The sequence below is a fragment of the Phoenix dactylifera genome, chromosome 16 (genome assembly GCF_051530095.1).
Source record: "Phoenix dactylifera cultivar Ajwa chromosome 16, Ajwa_hap1_PhDact_Kaust_v1.1, whole genome shotgun sequence".
NCBI lineage: Eukaryota > Viridiplantae > Streptophyta > Magnoliopsida > Arecales > Arecaceae > Phoenix > Phoenix dactylifera.
The window spans coordinates 12,109,289-12,123,910 of record NC_143205.1 but is presented as its reverse complement, the minus strand read 5'-3'; the positions used below and the strand labels follow the sequence as shown (position 1 = coordinate 12,123,910).

Here is a 14,622-nt window from a genome sequence, read left to right as displayed (position 1 = left end):
GTTTACCTGGAGTATTTTCGGCATCACTCATTGTATAAGGAGGTATCTGAGTAGTATTATTTACCGATTCCAGTTTTTTCCTTGTCCCGCTGAAATTGCTTCTTGTTTGTATATTCTATACTACATCGAATTCCTATGAATTTCATAGCAGTCAACTAGCCATTCTATGTTCAATATTCCACATGGTTTGCATTCCTATTTCCAAACTTCTCCAACATACGCCATTCTATGTTCAAATGTTCACGTGTATTACTTCCTAACAACCTCATAATGCCTGCAATATGCCCTGCGACTTGACTTCCTCTTCTTTTCATTTTGTAAATGGTGAATGGATGGTTCTCCACCTTTTCACTCATGAAACTGGTAGATTGGATTGAGAGCTCTTTTATTTTGCATTCCAACTCAATAATTGACTTGGTTAAATGCACTGCATTGTCTCCAGGCACTTGGATCAGTCATATAACTATTGGAAAGGGACAATAACAAAAATTACTGTTCCAAGGTTACATTGGTTAATGACTAGTTCAAGTTACATTAATTGGCGCAATACTCCATATCTTCAGCATAGCTCATCAGATAGAATAGCCATTTATTTATGGGTCTGAGTCCTGATATACATACATATCTGTATAGTATGTAATAGCCCACAGGAACCTGGATGAAGTGAGAGAAGAAGGAAGAAAGAAGACTCCCCTATGCACTTCAGATGAAACTAGCCAATTGTTGAGAAGTTGGTACATTTTAATGAAGCTATGACTGTAAGACAAATAACCGACGTGAGACTAAACATATGATTGTACGGATCCTCAATTACTTACTTCCGTTTAAGCCCTGACGTTCTTGTCAGACTAAGAGTCCAAATCCATTCAGTCCGTTGTCAGCCTCAATGAGCATGTGCTGCTTTGATATTATTTGTAATAACCTAGAACTTCACCCAAAAAGGCTAAAGATAATTTTTAGATTATTTAATCCCGTATAAGTATCTAAGATCTTTCTGGTGAATAACCGATGTGGGACTAAACATACGTCCGCACGGATCCTCACAATTGCCGCTGCAAATGTTATGCCATGATCACTCTCAAGAGCTTCCTGGAAAAATGATGGGTCCTGATAGTGGGTGGGTGGTCCGGGTGGAGGATCAGGAACTTATTTGGATAGATCAGTACCTATACTTGTGCCGGAAATCCGATGATGACTGCCATTCAGGCAAGCAGGAAGACGAGTGCTACTCATGGAAATGGCAGCAACAGAGCCGCGTGCTCGTGCTATGGGAGATGGCTTCTCATGAAATCCATCTTGATGCAGTAGGAAAGTGGACTAGAAGCAAAGATATGGCAGTCTGACTACAAAGGATCATGAATGGGAACAAATAAGCTCAGAGGTATGTAGTAAGAATTATGCGGTTCTCATTTTGATCAGGAAAATCCTCAGAAATAATGTACAATGTTTCTTTGGATTAAAAAAGGTCATGATAAATTCTGGAGGCATGAGAATAAAGGGCTAAGATCACCATCAGCCATTTTAAATAATTTGTCTATCTAATATAACATTAAGATTATGGCTGGTGTCAGAGAATACAGACACAGAGATAACACTACTAAATGCGTTAAACAAACTAGAATCTATGATTGAGTTAAGTCCCATCTAATGACATTGCTTTCCAAATTTTTCAGAAATAATGACCAGCTAGAATGTGAAGCAAAGCCTTCTAAGCATCGATGCACTGGGAATCAAAGAGGTTCTACGTTCAGAGAAAACAGAGGCTTCTTTTATCAATTATGCAGAGAAAGGCATTTGGCTCAGTGGGAGCTTTTGCTTTTTGACAAAGAGCACATCACCAATCACCAAAACACTGTCTCCATGTGATGTGTGGGCTCCTGTGATCTCTTTGCTCATCGGATGTTAGAACTGCCGGGGAGTGATAAATCATCATCATGACCATCTAAAGTTTATGTTCCACCATTTTCCTTTCAGCCTTGAGTTGTTTATAGAAGAGGTTTCAATTCCTAGTAGGTAAGGCATGGAATTTAGGCTGCAGTTCTTATCTTGTTTTGGGTCTCCTAAAAGTAGGTAAGCATTTGTTTTCAACACTGATAGGCAAGGTGCTCTGCTAACCAGAGATCATTGTATTAGTTCTAAATTTTGACTTAAAATAAGCTCTAACTTTAAAAATTTGTGAAACAGTTGCCAGAAAGTTAAGTTACAAACAAAAATGAATAGGAAAGATTAACAGATACTGACAGTTATGTGTGGCCTTGCAAGTTCCAATTCACTTTGTTGTTGGCAATTAGACATGGAGTCATGAAACTGGACCGTCTCCAAAAAGAAAAAGAATAGATAATTCCACATTGTGGATTATTTCCAGTTAAGAAATTCTAGGTTGACAGACCCAAGTTATGGTTCAAAGTTCATATGATTTGACTGGGCTACAAGTTACTACTAGGAATGAAAGCTGTGTCCTTGATGCCCAGATCTGCTCATGGATCACTTCTGCATGCATCCAGAACCTGGAAGAACAAGAAACTTCTGTGTGAAAACTGCAATATGATGCTATATACTAGTCTTTGCCTCACATTGCTGAGCATATTGAATAGATAATTCAGATTTTTATTAGAAAAATAGGGGGAAAAGAGAATAAAAAACAGATGAGACCTCCATATCATACATGGCATGCTGTGATTTGAGCACGTTGACCTAATTCGCATCCGAAAGTGGGATTGAGAGGCCAAGCTTCATGACTTGGCTAGGTTTAGATAGACTTGCATAGAGCCGACAAATATAATCAGAAGATCTAACTATAGCACACTGAATTTGAAATTGATAGAGGGCCCGATCTGATTGATCATTTGATATAAATGGTTATGCATCTAAACTTGCAAGAGTATGCTGAATGTAATCTAAGTCGAGCTAGAAACATACTCAAACTGGAAATGTTATAGAAATAATAAGGGTTCAGAGCTGTTGCTGCTGGAAATTGTTTTGACCGAGGCGACAAGCTGGTGAGGTTGCTGGAGGGCTCCATGGTCCGCTGCTTCGACTGTGTAGGTTGGTGATGCACCCAAGCTAGGCAGTACCGGTAAATTGGGGTCGTGCTCAGATCCTCGCCCCGACGTCGGGTTCAACCTGAAGCAACAAAGATGAAAATGAGCATTAATCCACCCTCAAACAATCACATTTCCCATAAAACAGATAAAACTTCTATTTCTTGCTCGATACATGCAAAAGTTTAATAGCTCTACAAGCTCAAAATTTACATTATGTATCATGACTTCCTGTTAAACTTCCACATTTTAGTGGCTCTCACTAGTTTTTGAGAATCCAAGAATACAGTGTTTTAAGATTCTCCTTACATTCGACTTACGACATCCCTCGAAAACTATTGTAGCATCAACTTCTTGCAGTAGGAAAATTTCATGCAATGTAATCACCAATCCGTTATACCTGGGAATCTGTGGCTCTTTTTTGCAGCCACACACACATGATCTTCAGAAATTTTCCATCTAAGCTGCTACATTGTCAGCACAAAAGCTGTATAACCAAAAAATCCAATAATGTTCATATGGCATAATATAGGCTACCAAACTTGACTCCCAAGAGGGGACCCCTTGCTGTCTAGTTTTACACATGGAGTCCATGAATAACTCTCATATACTGTGCCATATACTGTGTTATTTGGTCCCCCACTGGGGATGCCATTGACCCAAACTTCTCTCTTTTTTTCTTCACAAGCAACATGGAGTAGGCTGTCTTTGTCCCCAACTTTATGACAAAGACTCTCCCAAACATCTTCTCAATAATAATCTTCTCATTAAAGACAAACCACTCTAGCTTCCAAACCTTAATCTATGCTTCAATTATAAGGCCTTTATCAAGAAAAACAACAATAGTGAAATAGCCCTGCTTTTTGTTTATATAAAAAAAAGCCCTCCTTTCCTAAACTGGGACTTAAACAAAAAAAATGACATGACAGTTTCATATTAATTATTATTCCCCTTTCACATCCAACGGTCAGTATCATGGGATCGCAGGCTTCCATCAGCACTCTCCTTGCACGTGTCAATAGCAAAGACCGCGGCCCACGTCATGCCCTCGACAGCCCTCGTGGCCTCGTCGGCCCCACCGTGTGCGCCTATCATGGGGTCGTTTCAGATGTTCCGCAGGAAACGCCGCGTCCGTCGAAGTTGGGCCGTCCGAGCCGCGCGCCGGCCCACTCCATCGGCTCGCAAATTGGAGATGCGCCAAAGTTGTTCCTGCGGAACATTGTGCCGGGAGATCCCAGTGCTCCTTCTCCAGCTCGCGCCTGCGTCACACGATAAAAGTGGGACCCACGTAATCGTGTCGCGATATTCTCGCGCATTCTCCGGTGCCATTTGTAACGCAAGGCGATCCCACCCGCCGGCGGTCTCGAGATTCGCGATCAACGGCCCTGATACTGGGGACCTTTTATGATATTTCAAAATTGATAAGTTTCAATAATATTAATATAATCATTTTTGGAGAGAAATTTTATTAGACTATAATCGCCAGTTCAAATTTTTAGAAATGTGTCGTCGGAAGCCTAAAATCAAAGATTACCGAGTAGAATGATATGGTTGTTGAGCGCCATCACTTAGCCTATGATATATATGTTTTAAAAATAAAAAATTTTATTAATTTTTAATTAAAGTAGTAATGATTATAATTAATAATTGCTATGACTATCAAAAATAGAAATCATGGACCATGATTTAGAAATAGTGACATATAAAATAATTACTATTGTTCGGTTAGAATAAAACAATTTCAAACTTAAAAGACTTTTTAGTTGAATGCATGAAAAGTAAAAAAAAATGGTCAACTAGTTAGTGTTACGATAGTAATTATTTTAAATACTATATTATGAAATTTAGAAAATATGATCGGATAAATTATGAAAATTTTGTTTTATATTTATCTATTCTCATTACGACTATAATATAGCTCTGCCAATGAAGATTATTCGTTGGCGCTGTCGATTTGTAATTTGAGAAATTAATTTGGACACCAAATCATCGGTGATTAGAATAATGGTATTTAACACTTTGTGCATTCTGATTCATACCACTGGATTATATGGTCATAGTTTGAAGTTGAATTTCTGCTATTAATTTATAAAAATAATAATAATATGACAGTTATTCTGTAGATGATTATTATTATCCATTATACACATAGACCATCTATTCAAATTCTCTACCCCCTTAGTTTCGCTCATTGACCGAATCGGAACGGAGTTACGGAAGAGAGGCGTTTCTTTCCCTTATCGGCATGTTCAAAGCCAAGGAGCCGACGCCGAGCAGTTGGGAGTGAGCGTGCGAATTAATGGTGGACGTCAGCCGCCGAATTAAACCCGATTTAATGAACCACTTTTTTTTTAAAAAAAAGAAAGCCGACAATTCCGAGTCCCCTAGAAAAAGTAAGTATGCAGCGGTTTGCTACCTGCTGAACAGCTACTGCGAAACCGAGAAGACCACCCCTACTCTCTCTCGAACTTAGAGAAAAAGGAGAAAAATTCGAGAAAAAATCGGACGAGGAGGTGATGGGGAGATCGAAGGGCTCCTGCTTGAAGATCATTGCCTGCAATGGCAGTGCCGATGCGAATGACGACGATGATGTTTCGATGGCTGAGGTATTTGGATCTCTTTGTCGCTTCTTGTTTTGCTGTGCTTTTCCGTTTGGTTGGAGCGTTGAAGCTTGTTCTTTGATGATTTAGTTGGGAAATTGGAGGAGCTTGGTGGAGGTTCTGATCAGTTTGTGAGGGTCGGACGTTGGATTAGGTTGTGGTTGAGTTGTGACTGGAGGGGGCTTGTGGTGGAATTTGGGTGAAATTTTGATCTTTTCTGGCTTGGGATTTGGTTCGGATTGTTGCTAGATCCATGAATGTGGGTGCTTAAAAAAGTGCAGAGGTCTCATAAAAATGCCATTTTTGTCCTTTTCCCCCTCCTTTTTACTTTTGGTGGGTGTCTGTGTTGTATCGGGAGTTGCTGCTTAGCTGCACTGAAGCACAATGTTTGTTTGTGTCCGTTGATTTTCCTTTCTACTGGAAGTAGTGCCCTTTTAGGAGGAAGATTGGGAATCGATTGGGTTGCTGGAACGCACTGATTTGGGAAAATGGTTACTTGTGTATGTTGTCTATGATTAAATGTTGGTGATGCTTAAGTGGATATTCTGCGCACTTGGATCTGAAAGTGAGAAAACAAGGGCTCTGTGGAATTGTCCAAAATTAGATGCGTGAGAAAAGAATTGATTTTGATGTAATGCTTAATTTGATCCAAAACTTTAATTTAGCCAACAACTGTATTTTGTAATCTTTGATTTTCTGAGGACACCCACCACTAGATCTGGCTGGACCAATTTAAGAGATGCTCATGAGAGAGAAAAAAGAAGACATGAGCAATTGTCCAGCACCATGGATCTGAGTTCGAGAATGCCTTTGCTTGGATTTTGCACAAGTTGGAAAATGCAGGTTGACTAGCACAATCCCATTATTTATTTTATCTTATTAGCTTACACAACTTATTTGAATATCTTGCAAACATTACTTAAATTGAACGCTTGCTTAACACTTGCCTAATTGATGAATTTAATTTGTCATGCTCAGAGGCATAGAGACATTATGATGTGATACCAAAATAATATAACTCGAGCATCGTATGTGGATTTCTTCCTCTGTCATTGGCAGCATATAATGCTTTAGATAGGCAGATTCCATCAATGCTTGTCCCATACTATCTTACTATTGTTTAATGATGAGAGGATCTCTGACTTTTGATCCATTCTTTCTCAGAGCAAAGCTTCATCAGATAAACGCCGATGGAGCTTCCGAAAGAGATCAGCCAGGCACCGAGTACTAAGCAACAGTGTGGTCTCAGAACCCGTGTCTATCAGCTATAACAAGGAAAGCACAGAAGTCATGACCAATACTTTTGATTCTCCAATCTATTCTTCTATTCCAGAAAAAAAAACCATAGAACAAAGGATAAACGAAACTTTCCCATTGCCATCTGCTGGCATGGATTCTGAAGTAGCTAATCCTCTGGCAAAAAATGAAAATTTCCCTGCCAGTGACATCAACCTCGATGAATCTGTTGCTATTGTCATTCAGGCTGCTACCCGGGGATACTTGGTATATTCTTTTCTCAGTTGCAACGACTTTTTGTATTTTCCAAGGGTTTGTATTATATTTCTCCGATTTCCTGTGAATATGTTCAGGCTAGGAGAGAATTCCAAAAACTTAAGACTGTTGTCAAGTTGCAAGCAGCTGTACGTGGACATTTGGTTAGGAGACAGGCCATCGGAACATTGCGTTGTGTCCAAGCCATTGTAAAACTGCAGGTGCATGTGCGAGCTCGTCGCGCTGAGAAGTCAGCTGCACAAGAGGTTGACCTCCAGGTACATGTCCAGATGTTAAGATTATTGGTAATGGATTTTTTGCTTCACCGATATTGATTTGCATCCTATAGAAAAACAAACTCGCAGTTGCATAAAATAATTTACTTCACCGATTTTAATGATTATGTTTTAAATAACAACAAGAATTCCATTATTTGTTTTATAAGAATTTGTGAGTGGCTTCTTCTAGCCTTAAATGGCAATCAAAGATCTTAGTGAAGGCAACTCTTGATCTAGCAAGATGCTGCTTGTAGGACAGCTGACTCTGTTCGTACACTACCATCACAGCATCAACAAATGTTTTGTGGTTGAGTGCCATAGGGATTTGAATATTTTTGTTACTTTTATGTTTTCTCTTGCTATGTTGCCTTTTAAAGCTGCAATATTTGTTCATTTAGCTCAGTCTACTGGAAGTAGTGATAAATAAATTTGGCTTAGTCAACGTTCATTAGAGAATCAATTTTTGATTGCATTTTGGGAAGAAGGTGGAGGGGTTCTTAAAGTAGTATTTGTACTTATGATTCAACTGATCTATGAACATTGTCTGGTAGTTGTTGTCACATGCTATAAAAAGTGGTCTCCTCTTCTTCTTGCGAAACATTATATTTGTTTTATCTCTTATCAGTTTGATCTTTTTTTGGGTTCAGGAAAAGGGAAATTCTTGCATGAAGCCAAATAAAACATATTCCTCAACCAAGATACTTCTTTCAAATCGATTTGCTTGTCGGGTATGAGTTATCTATCTTTTTTACAAGTTTAGTATGTTGTAAACAGTGGTTCGTTATCTTAATCTGATTTCCTTTAAAATTAATTTACTTTTTCATCAAATTAATTTACATGTTTCAATTTGTACAAGCTTTTGGAGGCTAAGACACGGGAAAAACCCATTCAAATAAAATGCGATACTTCAAAATCTGATGATTCAGCATGGAAATGGTTGGAGAGGTGGATGGCTGTGACTTCATCAGATATAGGACAGCAACTGGAGCCAAAACTTATTCAGGGTCATATGAGCCAAGAAGGAAACACTGAGTTGGTTGATTATGAAGCAAGAAAAGAGGTTCCACCTGCAGTCTCTATGCCATCTGATGCAGAGATAGCTTCCGATGAAATAAGAGTACCAGCTAGTGGTGAAGCGGATGTGTCAACTAAAAGTTCTGGTACCTTGAAGTTCGAGGCTCCAATATCTGTTCCAGATAATTGCTTAAGTTCATTAGTGAAAGATGACCAGGATAAAACTCAGTTCAAGAATGAGACTTTGGGTATCACACAAGAGAATTGTACAAAGATTGAGAATGTTAATGAAACAATTATTGATTCTCTATCAAGTCAAAATCATTTGGAATCAAATCCAGCTGCAAAGATAGTTCTTGATAATGCTTCTGAGAAGCATGATTTTGACTGCAACAGCTTGAAGAATACTTCTAAAAGTGCATTTTTTGAACCAGTAGCTGAAGGAAAGAAACTTGTACAAGGGTTGAGAAAACCATGCAATCCAGCATTTGCTGCTGCACAGTCAAAATTTGAAGCGCTGAGCTCGAGCTCTTCTATTAGCAGGTCTAGTAATTCTGCTTGTCAAGATGCTGCAGCCAAGTTGAAATTAAATAGCTTTTATTTTCAAGTAGATGCTTCAAAGGAGAGTAAGGACATAAGCTTAACGGAGAACTCAGTATCTCATGATCCAAGAGTTCAAAATGCTGCTTCAGAATGCGGCACTGAAATTTCTATCTCCTCCACACTTGATTCACCGGACAGATCTGAAACTGAAGGTGGGGAAATTGTCCTAGAAATTGGAGCTTTGGAGAAGGGCCACTATGATGTCAATGGCGATGCTGATACTGATCATAATCTTGTTAAAATGAATATTGAAGAAAAGAACTTGTCCTTTGATAAGGAGGCCCTTCAGTCGCAAAGATCTGTGGAAAGTGATGGAAATTTACTCAAGTCACCTGCTGCCAGTAATGTAGTGCAGGTGGAACAACAGCCAGCTGAGCCAACCACATCAGATATGCCGATTCAACTGGAAAGTTCCACTCAGTCATCACCAGAAGGAACCCCCAAAAGCCGTACAATGGTCCCTGAGTCACAGGGAACACCATCAAGTCAGATATCTGTGAATGCCAAAAAGACCAAAAAAGAAAATAATGTGCCTGTTCAAAATCAAAGGTCTCAATTGGTAGTCAAGAAGTCACCATCTAATCTAAACAATGATTCAGGTGGAAGGACCAGTACTGAGCAATTGCGAAGGGATTCAAAGAATGCGAAAAGGCGTAACTCATTCGGGATGGCTAAACTAGATCATGTTGATCATGAACCTAGGATCAGCAGTAGCAATTCCCTTCCAAGTTACATGCAAGCCACTGAATCTGCAAGGGCCAAGGCCCATGCCAATATTTCTCCAAAATTAAGCCCTGAAGTGCATGATAACCATGTGAAGAAAAGACATTCCTTACCTATAGCAAATGGCAAACAGGGTTCATCCCCACGCATGCAGAGATCGACATCCCAAGCACAACAGAACTCAAAGGGCAATGCCAGTCATTCTCCTCATAATTCTGCAGGTAGCTTGTCAGTCTTTCGTATTCTACTATCATGGGCTGCAGATACTAGATTTCTTTAGTTTGCTCATCCAACTAATTCAGATTTATCTAATGCACCGTGCCATCTAGTATAATGCTTCCTATTTAAGTGTTTGATGGGATCATTCTAATCGGTAAACATCTTTCAGTCATTGTGGTTGCTGATTGACCTAGCACTTAAATATTAAGAATCTCAAATCTTGTATTTTGTTTTGGCATTATGGTCTGCTTGCAGTACTACATTCTTCTAGCCAAAATAGATCTTTGTCATATACTGTGATCCAATTATCTGTGGATAAACTGTCATTGGATTTGGTCATAAGTTCCCTGAGTAGGCATAGATTGGGATACTAAGTTACAAAATATATAACTTTGGACTTTAATTTGTGATCATAAAACACCATATTATTTTTTTTATAACATTTGTGGTCACACCATGCTCGGAGCACTAGGTTGAAGTCAAATAGTTGTCTTATTATTGTCCTACTACTCGAGTTTGCTCACAATAGAAATGGCATTGTCAAAGCCAACTTTAGCTCGTAAGGTGTTACAACTTTGCAGAACTTGTTTCAGTTTATGGCACTAGCATGACAAATGACAGTTGTTGCTTTAATTAGTAAATTTAAATAATTTGATCATCCAAAATTGTAGTTCTATAGAAATTTGTAATATAGAAATTCACCCTACGTGGATTGAGCTTCCTTCTATTCTGTGATTACGGTATAAGAATTTTCTAAACATATACTCTTTCAGAACTAGAAAACATGTGCTGTCTGTGGGCTGGCGAACAGTCGCCTGTTACACATTTGAGAAAACAAACAGTAAATATAATATGGATATTAATTATGTCTTTTTAAATTTAGCTATCTAATTATGGTCAATCATATAATATACCTAATATAAAAATGAATTTTTTTTTTACAGCCTGAGTATTCTAATAAAACAAAATAATAAAATAATAAATAAATATAATATGGACAAAATCTAACAAATGTAAATTATAATAGAAAAAAAATCAAAGATGAACGTCTAGAATAGAAGATTAATAACACTAGTTGAAAAAATAATGTGAAAGAGAAAACATGAGAAACAATTAAACATTAAATACAAAAAAAGTGAAAAAGAAACAAAAAGTGCAGCCTAGGAAGCAAAAATAAGTTAAATAAAAGATAACTGAAGTACCATAAATACAGAAAATATAGCAGAATACAAATAATCAGAACATATAAAGTAAAGCAATATAAAAAAACTAAGAAAATTAAGAAAACTGAAAACATGGAGATGGAGAGTAACATGTTTTCCTTTCTCCTTTTCTTTTTTCTTCTTTTTGTAGCGAAGGAAGGGCGGGGACGGGTGGGAGTCGATTTTGGGGTTGGACGAGGTTGGTTAGGTCTTGGGAGGTTAATTTTAGCTGATGCGGTGATATTCAGATTGGGATATGGGAAAGGAATAGAGAATACGTGCAGTGGATGTTAGAGAGACGAAACATGTATGAAATAGGGTGTGGGATTTTCAATATGCACTTAATTGAATCTTTACAAGACAATAATAAAAGCTAAATTATATTTAATATATAAAAATGAAAAATTAACTGTTTTTTGAAATTTTAAAACCTCCCTTTGATATGGTATGTATGAGTTCAAATTCATCCAATTTGTTTATCAGGATTGTGGACATTGCTGAGTGAACATGTTCTTAAGCTATAATTTTGCTATCTAGCTGATTAATAATAGCTTCCTCTTTGTTCTAGTTTATTGATGTCGTTCACACATCTTGAAAATGTCTGTTTTCAGAGAGGAGATGGCAAAGATGATCTTAAAAGCCTTCCGAGCAACATGATCTGTACTCATCCTAAAAAAAATGGTATGGATTTCGAGGTCCATCGAAATTAGCTACTTCAGTAGTGATTTTAATACATCCTGCGCTTTTGTTATTGGCATATGGTGCAACAAATGGGCAAGAAGCAGATCAAGATAACATGATGTATGCTACTGTTTGATGTAAGCTTCGGCCCATAGTTTGTTATGTCGGCTTTTTATGTGTGTGATATATGACTGGAGTCCAGAAGGTTGTTTTGTGCTTTCATAGAACAAGCCTGATGTGTTTATTTGCACCAAAAGTTTTTGAGTTTTGATTGCAATAAACCGAGACTGCCTTCTACATTACTATCATCTGATCAGATGGGCTTGTAATGAGACACCAAGGCTAACACAAAATCATCTTCTCGAGGCCGAAGACTGTGTCGCAGGGTGCAAATCAACCAGGGTTTTGCTATATGTTCATTTTTTCTCTTTTTCTTGAACCTATACCCAAGGTTGATGATAGGATGGTTTAACATGTTTCTGAAACACATTTGTGACCCGGTGAACCACAAACTAGATTCAGACTCCTTCCAGGGTGGACCAGCATCCTCATCTGCATGCGAGACATCATGCAGGGGCAATGGAAGATCCATGTCTGAAAACCATAGGTTATAGCCAGTGTTTGGCTACAGAATCGAATTTCTTGCTCCTTCCATGTCTATTTTGACAGAGAAAATTGTCCTGCTTGTTGGTATTCATAGCACAAGACTGTGTCAAGAATTTTCCTGTTGCTAATTAGGATAAGCAAGAAAGCGTGGCGAGCAGTTGGAATGGTTTCAGTCGAGCATTTCTCCACCATTGCTGAGGATGCCACTCACCACATTCCAGTTCCTCTTGGGGACCTACTTGATATTTCTTAGCACCTGGAGAACCCTGTGGGTCGGAGAAGCTGGAGAGAGCATGCTGAGCAATGCGAACCATGGATCAGGGCTCAGTGGGGTAGCTCGGTGATAAAGAGCTGCTCAAAATTTTCTCAAAATCCTAAGGGTTTTGCAGGGGAGAATTTTTTTCCAATAGAAAGTCGATTTCGAATCCTTTGTGGTGCATCTTTTGCATTGTAGAATTTTGTCCGTCTCTGAGATTGATGATGTAGTGGCTATCCAGAATAGTGCACTCTGGTGCAAAAAGCATACCATCGAGGATTCTGGGTCTAGAAAGTCAGAGGCAGTGTCAGGCAATTGGAAGTTTGCTACCGAATCAACATGCAAAGTGCCCACTGACTCGCAGCTAAATGCTCTAGATTGGAATGATTATTTCAATCAGGTTTAACAATTTTCCATATCATGTTGCAGGTGAATCTTGAAGAAATCTTGATTTCCTCCAATATTTTCCAAGAGTCATCCCTTTAAACAGGAAAGATCTCTCATCAACTATTATCCCATAGACCAAACTTGTTTTGGATATGGGAAGAATGTGAAAGCATCAATATGGGGAATACCAAACGAGAGTGAAAGGAAAGAAGAGTTAGAGAAGTATAGGGACATCTGGTGCATCATCCACTTTTCCAGAACACCATGTTAACATCTAGCAGGAAATGGAGCAACGGTGTCTAGCTCTTTTTAAATCATCAAATTGCAAGTGAATCTATCATCAAATGGGGATCGAGGAAATCACGATTTCATGCAATATTCTCCATGGGAAAGTTCTCTCATCAACTATGGTCCCATGGACTATGACTACCAAGCATTGTGGGGCCTGCTGATATGGGTTCTATACATAAATACATACATACATACATAAGGAGCAGAAGGAGCAGAAGCTTATCATTAACATATAACAGCATACATGCCTGTTCACACTGATTACCACCCCCTGTGAACAATGCTCCTAAGCGAGCTCAAAATCTCCTCTCTTTTTTTTTTCTTTTTTTTTTGACGGGTTATTCATACAATGCATGTACGAATACACTCAAGAAAATCAAAAAACACAATATCGCAGAGTGCCAATGGCAGCTCCCCCTCTCCTGACCACAGGGCGTATCCTGAGTGGTGGGTCGCGTAGGCAGCCACCCAGTCAGCCGCCCCGTTGGCCTCTCTGAATACATACTTGGCCTGGAAGGCTACACCATCCCTCACCATTATTCCAATATTCCGGATCAGAAAGTGGTCTGTGCTTTCACCACTCAGACTCCTCTGAATCCACCCAATGACCGTAGCCGAATCGCCCTCCAGGATGATCGAGTCGGCTCGCAGCACCTGCCGCGCATGGCGAAGACCAGCCTAAGTCGCTCGCAACTCCGCCCCCGGAACTGATATGTCGAACAACTGGCAGCCGCCCCCTACCACTACCCTAGAGTTAGGGTTCCGTATAACAAACCCTGCCCTGCCTCGCATACCTCCATCCAGCACCGATCCGTCAAAGTTGACCTTGAGGAAACTTGGAGGTGGGGGCTCCTAGGTGAAAAACACCGTCCGAGGAGCTGCCTGAGCAGAGAAGGAACCTCAGGTGTCCCGAGCTGTCAAGGGTATATATGAAGGGATGGTGGGTCTAGACTCCATTGCCAGTACTCGAGCGGACTTTGCAACAAACCTCGGCGACATTCTGCGCTCGCCGAAGGTGCGGACGTTCCTTGCCAGCCAGATCTGGTGGGCTGTGCAAGTCACTCTGATGGCCTCCTGACATGTTCAAGAACTAGCCAACCACTGTTGTATCAACTGTAGGAAGAGTCGCCTCTCACGCCAAGCCTCCTCCGGGATCCATGTCCACTGCCATGTCGACCTCGCCCACATGCACTGGAATAGCACATGGTCCACTGACTCTTCTGCACCGCA

The 14,622-nt window shown here is 39.5% G+C and overlaps 1 protein-coding gene across 2 annotated transcripts; it reads left to right on the top strand.

Moving 5' to 3' along the window:
- The first annotated feature begins 5,420 nt into the window (after positions 1–5,420).
- On the top strand, positions 5,421–12,154 carry LOC103708215 (protein IQ-DOMAIN 32-like). 2 transcript variants are annotated; one of them, XM_008793036.5, is made up of 6 exons: positions 5,421–5,647; positions 6,806–7,144; positions 7,231–7,410; positions 8,058–8,138; positions 8,267–9,971; positions 11,783–12,154. In XM_008793036.5, exons 1-6 carry the CDS (start codon positions 5,558–5,560, stop codon positions 11,800–11,802), a joined length of 2,415 nt encoding a protein of 804 aa, XP_008791258.4. In that variant the 5' UTR covers positions 5,421–5,557; the 3' UTR covers positions 11,803–12,154. The 2 variants fall into 2 exon arrangements, with proteins under 2 accessions (XP_008791258.4, XP_038970706.3); XM_039114778.3 differs by having other exon boundaries at positions 5,428–6,484.
- The last annotated feature ends 2,468 nt before the right edge of the window (positions 12,155–14,622 follow it).